Genomic DNA, 9,928 nt, shown 5'->3' on the forward strand with positions numbered 1-9,928 from the left:
TAAAGTTGATAAAGACTGCATCTCCCTTACATATCGACAAAAAGTTACCTTGGACAGGTACAATTGCTGGGACAGGTTATATTAGACAGAAACAATTTTTTCTGCTACACAGACATGTGATGCAGGCGGGTAAGTTGGTGCCCTTGCTCACTGTTTTGAGGACTCCTAAATGGCATCATGTCAGGTTGATAATAATTTTATAACCGTAGCACCTGGTTTCTGGTTTTCTCTATCTTTCTTCAGTAAATTGAAAAACACTGAAGGAAGAAAGAATATTGTAATTATCGTTGAATTTCAAGAAATTATATATGGAGTAATTAAATTTCAACTTAACATTTTCTGATATTGTTAAATTTCTTCTTACCTTATAAAACATTTTATTTTTTTTCAGTTTCCACAAGGCAGAGTAGGAAAAGGAAAAGCGAAGATGAAAGAATTATATCGAATAAGAAGTGTAAAAAAGGAGGTCATAGAAAAAATAGATCCGGTAGAAGCCGAGATATGCTGATTTGTAAATAAATGAACGATTTATTTCTACGTCAGTGTGTTTTTATGTCAGTTTTATACGTGATATGTGTATTTCGTAAAGTCCTCTGTTTAAGTAGATGGTTACTTAAAGTAATTAATTTAGTTAATGAAATTTGACCAGAAATATTAAATGTTTATTATGTTACATTTATTTTGAAATATTTTAATATTATAAATCAATTATCATTAAAGAAGCTTTAGTGGTTATTCTATATTTTATTTTTTATTCTAACATCTGATCTATAATAAAGCTTTTGTTCCAATATCCTACCTATATGATTAGCGTGGGATCAGAAGAAACATTCTGCACTTTTTGACAAATTGTAAGTATGCTACTATGCTACTTAAATGGATATTTGTAAACGTGCAATATTCTACTCTTAAAATAATTATAATAAAAATAAGGTTTAGTATTAAATATTGGTTCTCACCGATATAATAATAAATCTCTCGTTTTATATTTTGTTTCCAACAGTGGAGATTGTTTTCTTTCTTAACTACTCATATATTTCTTTAATTTTAAGTCAATTTTTTTTCAGAGCTAATTATAAAGTAAATTAAACAAATTTTTTGTTTTTAAACTTTTATTTTTTTAAAAGTATAAAAATTATGTATTTTTGCGGATTTTGTCTTTCACAAAATTTTTGTATACATATTTAATAGTTTATGCATGTACAGTGAAACCTCTCTTCAATGGTCAGGTTGGTCTGTTGAGAAGACATACACAAGTGCTCGCTATAAAATGAATTTGTACATGTTTATATCAAAACAAATTTATTAATATAATTTTGTGTTTTATTTGTATACATATTATTTTTTGGATTTAACATATAATAAATATTGTAATACAATATATCTATAAAAAGAAAATAAGATTTTTATAAATGCCACTGAAAGAGGAGTAGAGCAAAATATAAATACTTTGTGGAAAAAAGAATAATTCTATCCAAAAGCTTATTTTCATTTCACTCTTCAGAATAAGTCAATATTTGGTGGGATATTGTATATAAAAAATAAAATACCATACTTAATTTCAATGATGTGAGGATAGTGTTGTATCTTTAAATTTTAATTATTACAATGGAACCTCAGTGTAACGAACCTCAATATTACAAATTTTTCTGAATCCCCTTGAATTAGTATTCAATGAAAATTATACCGTCATATAACAAATACACCATATAAACTTCAATGTAAAAAATTAAAAATTCTTATAGAAAAATTTTTCCTTAATGTAACAAAGTTGTCATGTCAACAGTAATTTCTAAAAAGTGAAAATGGGTTATGTGTTGATCTCTGTTCAATGAATGTAAGTGAATTAATTTTTGAAACGCCCCCATAAAAAACCCTAATTGCATAAGTGTGGACCTCGATACATCAAATTCATTGGCATCCCAACCTTGATTTAATCAACTTTTTCAAAACCACTTGAGATTTCTTAATCCGAACTTCCTTTGTAAAATGGTTGTCTTCTTTCACCGGCTTATCACACCTCTAAGAAATGAAAAAACTTTATTAATTGAAAAAAAAAACTTTTAATTAAGAAATAACTCTGTATGTACATATTTAATTGTAATTACTTATTAATTTTGTAGCATAAAACCATTTAAAAGATTAGTTTTATACATTTAAAGTGCTCATTCAGAGGTATGAATTCATCTCTCTATGACAAATAATTGACTTATGTTAGTAGTATATTTGTTTCAAAGGGATTTCGAATTCCAGGCCAAAACATAAATAACATTTCTGTTGGGAGGGGTTTCTTTCAAATGACATTAATTCTGAAATCCTTAATCAAATAATGGCTGCACATAAGTACTTATTATCCTTGGACTTCAGAGTCACTGTAAAAGTAGAATGGTATTTAGGATCACCAAGGTGTGTCTATAAGACCCGTGCTGACTTTGGGATTGAAATGCTGGACATTTTGTAGAACTCAGGAACTAGCTATCATAGGGTTTGAATACCAAAAAATTTAACAACATAAAACAATATTTTTCTCTCTGATTGTCCCTAATAAGGACATATTGGCTGCCAACTTTTTGTGTTTTGTGTTAATGCCTTGGATGCCAACTACAAGATAACTTGTAGTTTATCTACTTACCGTATTTGCCATAATATAGTAAGATTAAATTAAATTGCCTTTTGTCTCACAATCTTGAAATTACCATGGGAGATGCATGTTAATAAACCTAGAATAGCTTTTTAAACTTGTTTTGATATGTTGCAGGTAACAGCTCTACAAGAGCTCCACTTTCATAATTTTACTAAACAACTTTCTTGATGACATTAATAGAAACCCAGGGCTAGAGCTTTAACTTTTATAATCCTTTAAGAAGCTCATCATCCATTTACTCATTACCAGCTTAATTTAATCTTAGACAATTTTATTCGAGAGAGACATAAAAATGTTTTATCTGCTCATTAGTATTGAAAAAACGATTTAAAAAAAAGAGAGCCAGATTAATGAAGCTGGTTAGACCCTGAAGGGTTCCCGAACCCACAGTGCTGGAGGCTCACAGCTACAGGAAAACAGAAAATAATTATCTGCCATATATGGCCAAATTTGAATCTGGGTTCTTAGAGTTAGTAGAAAGCATCTGATAGTAGTGATAAGCATCTGAAAAATGATCATGTCTTTAAAATTAAGTTCACGATTTCTTGGTCCTATCACACAACAATTTCCCAAGTAAACCTATGCAGTAGTAATCGTGTACTTGTAAAGCTTCTTGAAGTTGATGCTGTTAATTAGATTATTGGCAATATATCGGTATTTTAGAAACATTAGATATGAATAATAACTATTATAAAGAAAAAGGTAAATATATCTATATTACTAAACCGTACTATACGTGTCTAGAACATCGCAATGCCTTGATTATTACTGTATCTGAAAAATGATCATGTCTTTAAAATTAAGTTCACGATTTCTTGGTCCTATCGCACCACAATTTCCCAAGTAAACCTATGCAGTAGTAATCGTGTACTTGAAAGCTTCTTGAAGTTGATGCTGTTAATGAGATTATTGGCAATATATCGGTATTTTAGAAACATTAGATATGAATAATAACTATTATAAAGAAAAAGGTAAATATATCTATATTGGATGGGTATTGTATTTTTTACTATTAGCCAAATTTAGGTTTATTTATATATAGAAATTCCTTCTTCTTAGCCTACACCAAACATATAACAGTCATATAATATATTCTGTGATTTTTCTCTGCGAATAAATTTTAGAAAAAAACAAATTTTATCCCTGTTTGTCCCCAACACCCCTTGATATAAAATTATATCTTTTTGTAGTAATCATTAATTTTCCCTGAGCTGTGTACTTAAAATCTAATTATTTTCTGTTAAATATATTATAGAGTTCCTTCTGTCTTGCCCTACTCAGATCAAATTAATTCCTAAAACCCCTGTATCCCTCTTTAATTTAAACAGTCTAAAGTAATTCAACTCATTTACCAAAAACTCTTGGCCGACAGAATGGTGCAATAATTTTCTACCAGACACTTATTATCGCCTTCTCATCACTAGAGCTACTTTTTACAGTGCCTTATCACAAAGCTACCCAATCCCATAAAAACCATTAATATCTTATTATTTGATCCACAAGATTTTTTTTTTAAACTTGAAGCAGTTATGCATATAGAAGTAAAATATTATGTATTGAGAGAACAAGAAAGCTGCAAATTTTTATCTAATAACAAATATTTCTTCCTTTTTATTTATGTCTTTTCTTGAAGAAACTTAATAAGTTGTATTATTGGAAGATTGTAGATTGACCATCTTTAATATGAAATGAAGATGGTGAAAAGAACTCAAGTAGTTATTAAACTATTTGAGATTTTTCCACTGCACTTGGACCATATTCCTTTTATTTATTGTGTAGTATGCTTGAGTGATGTAATAATCGAGTGTCAGTCAAAGTAGCAAGATTGAGAAATTAGGCTGCTTTGAATTAAAAAATCAATACCTTGTCTAATTCTACAGTTAAAAATATTGGTAATTATTTCTTAGTATAAGTGCATTTATGTTTCAATCTTCATAAAGAAACAATGAAGAGCAAGTTTTGAATTTTAAATTCAAAAAGGAAGATTTTTTTTAATGTTTAGTAAAGTAAGGAATGACAAAACATATTTTTTTGATAAAGTTTTATGGTGAAGTATTGAATATAGCAGATTGGTAGCTTCAACTTAGTTGTAAGAATGTCAGAGTATAGTTTATAAACTGGCTGTTGTGAAAGTTTACAAGGAGTAGATATGAAATTGAATGGGAATTATATAGTTATTAAAATACCAAATCTGGATTTCTTGGATAACTATGAAACCTGAATAGAAATAAAGATTACTGATGGAATCTCTATTATGTAAGATTCAAATATATAACTATGGTGGATGAGTTAGGTTGGGCTAGGTAATATGATTGTTTTCTCATCTGAAATATTGATGTTTTGCACATCCTTTCATTTGTTCGCCATGCATTCAGCTTTGTAGTTTTGAAATACTAATATTACTAATACAATATTAGTATGACAAGTAATCTGGTTATGAAGTGGATATACAAGTATAAATAAATCTTATAGCAAATAATGAATTAATTCTCAGGATTAACATCATTTATTAAAACTACTGACCTATCAAGATATGATGAGGCAATATTTAATTGTCGATTTGATGAAATTGGCTAAATCTCTTATTAGTACAAGAAGAGCCAGTACCCTTGCCTTAAAACTTAGGCTTGTTCTCTTGAGAAGTGCAGGATAATGAAACTGAAAAATTATTAATCTGATTAAAACAGCCATTAAAATTATCAGGAAGGCTGTGGTGCACATCACTAGATACAAAAAAAATTAAAAGATTCATTTCTACCACCACAATATTTTTCTTGAAATCTTTCATGATATGCATGGTCTTATGAAGTTAGTACTGTTTAACGGTAAATAATGTTTCAGTACATACGTCTCTGCAGTGAGAATGGTTTCCATCTCTCCAGCATTATAGCAAGGCTTAGTTACTGTGTTTTTTTTTAATTAGATCTGTTACAGATGGTGAAAGATATTTTTTTAACATTCTCAGCCATATCAACTACTGGATTTAATATATTCTAGAAACGTTGAGAGATGAGACCTAAGACTTTATATAATTTTTAAATTATTGATGATTAAAATAAATGGAATGTAAAAGCACTTATTTATCCCTTCCTAAATCCTTAGAATTAATGAAATCAAACAAAATCATCTTTCTTTGGTTATAGATTAATTATCAATTAAAATAAAAAGTAATTTATATTTTGAATCAATAATTATGTTTAAACAAGAACAATTATACAACTATTTAAAAATAAATATTTATATTGTTTTTCAATTTTAAATATTTATATATTCTTAATCAGTTAGAATCAGAAGCTCTTATAGTCATTAGTACGAATTAATGCGGAGAAGGGATTATTGTCATGTTATTGGACTTTCTTCTAAAGTAGTGAAAACCAGATTGGTTCAGCCATTTAGCTGTCAGTAATTGCTAACTTTGGCTGTCCTTGGGTACCTAATACACCTGTTACTAGGCAATATTACTATTTTTAATACTGATCATATAAATTTGATTGATACTAAATTTTATTTAACACTAATTTAGTTATTGAAATAATTGGTTTGAGCAATCTTTATTTCATTACTAAAACCTAAAGCAATAGGTGAGGACTACCAAACTTTTCATCAGTGAATTTGTAGTTAGGTTGTGGAGAGAGTTGGCAATTTCTAAGATCTATCTTATTTTGGGTTGGCTACGGTAGATATTTAAAATCAAGACTGTTATTTTTTGGAAAATAGAAAAATATGTGGGTTCCCCCACCCACTAACATTAAAGTTTTTAAAATTATTTTTCCATCCCAGAAGGATCCATAACTAAGATTAAATTAGTGAAAAAGGACCAGTTTTAGTGTGAAACAGTATTGAATGGCAGATATTTTGCACGATCTTCTCTAATTTAGCTTTTTGGTACATATAAAGTTTCTTTTAAAACTTACTTGTGACTCATATGAAATCTGTATGATCTCCAATTTATATAATAAAACCTGGCTGTCGCTATCAGCTTACTGATCAATTGAACACTGTATCTCAAAAATGACTTTGCCTATTAAGTTGAAAATGTTCATGGTTCTCTGGCAGGGTTTCAAAAAATTTAAACTCTTGAGTTGTTTAAAAAAAAAAATGTTTAAATAATTTTGTGCAAGTTCTCATGGAAATCATTTTATCTCTATCTCTCTATAATAAAACCTGTAGCCACTCATTGTGCCTCAAAAACAACTGTGCCTAAGAAGCTAAAATTAGTAATGGCAGTTTACTTTATAGAAACAAATCGAGGTTACACAAAAATTGAAGCCTTAGTTGTTTCGAAAAATTATTTCTAAAACGAATAGGAAGTGTGTCCTTAAGATGGGATTCATCATTAGCTTAGTTTCAATATGAAAAATGGGTTTTAGTAAGTATATAATACCTTCATGGTTAAGTATATAATATCTTCATGGATAAGTAAATAATATCTTCATGGATAAGTAAGTATATAATACCTTCATGGTTAAGTATATAATATCTTCATTGTTAAGTATATAATAACTTCATGGTTAAGTATATAATACCTTCATGGTTAAGTATATTACTTACTATTTTATTAAAGATGAGTTTATAAAAATTTTATTTGGAATAATTTATAGGAATTTAGTAAAACTACATCATACTTCTCTATATTTTATTTATTTACTTTTTTCTTGAGACAACGTTTCAGAATCACTTCTCCAATACCTGGTCTCTTATCTAGACTTATTTTAGCTATCCTTTTCCTTTATTGCCCATCTTGTTATTTTTATCATCTTTCTATTATTGTTAAAATAAGCAATAGTCTGGGAAACATTAACTATGATATTAATCATCAAATATCAATTATGATATAGATCATCAAAAATAAGTTATGATATAGATCATCAAATACCAATTGTGATACAGATCAAACATTGTGTATAATTAGTAAAAAATAAAATAGTTTAGCCAAAATAAAATCAATTTAGATGATAAAAATTGTAAAAACTAGATGGATATTAAAAGGGAACAATAGCTATGAGGATAATATGGCAAAAAATGTTGGGCCGAGGGTCCCTAAAGATTGGTTCAAAATGTTGAGGGTTCAAATCTTTCCTAAGTTAGTCAATATTTATTATATGGAAGCCATGGGAAATGATTCTTTACATGCTCACTCTGGTGCTGTAGAGGTATGTAATATCAGAGTCCTCCCTCCCACCTCCAAAAAAAAAAAAAAAATGTTGAATAATAAGAAAGCAGATTGACAAGGAAGTCCAAAACTTTGCTTCAGGAAGTGAAAAATGTGGTTATATCAAATTCCTAAAAATTATTTTGAAAATAATACATAAAACTGTATAAAAAATAAATAAATAAACACATAAATTGAATAGCAATAGTAATTAAAGAACTGTCGGACTCTGACAAAGATCTATTTATGTTCAATATACTAAATATCAGGTTCAATAAGATTTAAACCAAGTTATTAACCGAGAGTTTAACTACTTGAAAGTTATGCAAAATAAAGTGAAGATAATGTTTTAGTGTGAGGTAAATGAAGGTTTGGTTGATCTGATGGTAATGTCTGACTTAAATAAGAAATTTAAATTATTTTAATCTATCATTTGAAAATCATCAAAACCATAAAATGAAAATCATTTTTGAAAACATGCCACCATTAGTAGTAAATGACAGAGAATAGAAAATCTTTTTCCTCATGTTTCAAAATCATCATTTGGCACTAATCAAAGCTAGTTCTTTGCTGACACTATCGTTACAATCTTTTACTAATTTTCTCATTTGTTTTTGTATAGAAGCTCATGGTTTGACATTTTCAGGCATTGCGATCTGAAGATTATAAAATTCTTCTAGGTAGTAATTTTCTGTTCCCAAATTTTATCTCTTAACTCTTGATACAATTTTTTTCATATTTTTAAATTTATAAAATTGTTTTCATTCTTCCTTAATATTTAATGTGAAAAACCAGCATAGATAAAGCCTGATCCTTTGACTTAATGTTCTCCCTATCAAAAACTTATTTCTTTTTTAAATTGAATATCTAGCCTACCAATGTTTTAAAATTTATCCTACCATTTTATTTTGCACCGAGGAAGTTATTTAAAATGATTGAATGGATGCCAAAATTATTTTAGCGGTATTAATAGTAATCCTTTAGCTCCCAATGAAGCAAAGAGCCGTTAAAAATTTTCAACACTGATCTCTGTCAGTTGCCAAGTTTTTCACCTCGCTCCACTGTCTGACTGGTTCTTCTTTTTTATCACTGATCTTTTCCACATGTTCCTGGTAAGCAGTATCGTACCTGTTCCGATCACTCTGTGGATTTCAGTCAAGTGCACTGTTTCCCTGTAGCACTGTCAGGCATCCTGAGAGTGTGATCAATCCATTTCTATTTCCTTTTCTTGATGCGTTCATCTATTTGCTTGTGGTTTGCCTTAATTGGATATGATTTCAAAACAGTGATTGCTAAATATTCTTATCATGCATCTATCAATACTTGGAGTTTTTCATAAATAATCAATATTTTTTATTAATTACTTCATGAAGCCAAAAAAAAAGTTAATTCTTATCGAGGTGTATATAGTTGACCGTAGATTACTGATTGGAGAAGATGGTCGGTGGGTGCGGTCAGCAAAGAAACAACATAAATAAACAAAAAAGTATATTTTTATGCCGATGTTTCGACCTGTTTTTCAGGTCTTCAACAGGGCTATAAAAACAAAAAGACAACAACCATCATTTAGAGAGAAAATTATGTAAATAAAAATAAAATAGATAAAACTGTGTATATATATATAATAATAAAAATAAATAAATACAAATATATAAAATAAAATAAATAATCAACTAAAAATTTGGAAATATACACAATAATGGAATGAAAATATAAATTAGTTGATTAGTAACTATGTACAAGACAGTAGTAGATTGATTATATTATTATTTATATACATATAAATGTGAACAACAAATAAATGATACAGTGGAAAGAATCTATAAAGAATTAGTTAAAGAAATTCTTATTAATAATGAATTCTGGCTAATGAATATATTTAAAAATTTGACTTGTTAATTACAACAGTCTCGCAAGGACTAGTCCAAGCACCAAGCTAGTGAGAATTAATTCTCCAGCAGACACCTGAGTTAAGTATAAGGCATACAGAAGAGTAAACTTAGTACTTGAGACATTAGGTCTCACACAGTAATCACATCAGGGCCTAACTGGGGTAGACTCGGGTTTGGCGGTATGTTATATCCTCATTATCAGTTCAATAATATGAGGCCTTTCTTCATCTGCCAATCACA

The 9,928-nt window shown here is 28.7% G+C and overlaps 1 protein-coding gene across 4 annotated transcripts in view; it reads left to right on the top strand.

Moving 5' to 3' along the window:
- Positions 1-740, top strand: part of pall (pallbearer) — a 7,159-nt gene extending 6,419 nt beyond the window's left edge. For all 4 annotated transcript variants that reach the window (XM_014416421.2, XM_014416420.3, XM_014416418.3 and 1 more), the window contains exon 6: positions 392-740. In XM_014416421.2, the coding sequence (XP_014271907.1) occupies positions 392-519 (128 nt within the window). In that variant the 3' untranslated portion in view covers positions 520-740. The remainder of the gene's footprint in view (positions 1-391) is intronic.
- The last annotated feature ends 9,188 nt before the right edge of the window (positions 741-9,928 follow it).

Source organism: Halyomorpha halys, unplaced genomic scaffold, assembly GCF_000696795.3.
Source record: "Halyomorpha halys isolate HHAL.00 unplaced genomic scaffold, Hhal_1.1 Scaffold123.1, whole genome shotgun sequence".
Lineage (NCBI taxonomy): Eukaryota > Metazoa > Arthropoda > Insecta > Hemiptera > Pentatomidae > Halyomorpha > Halyomorpha halys.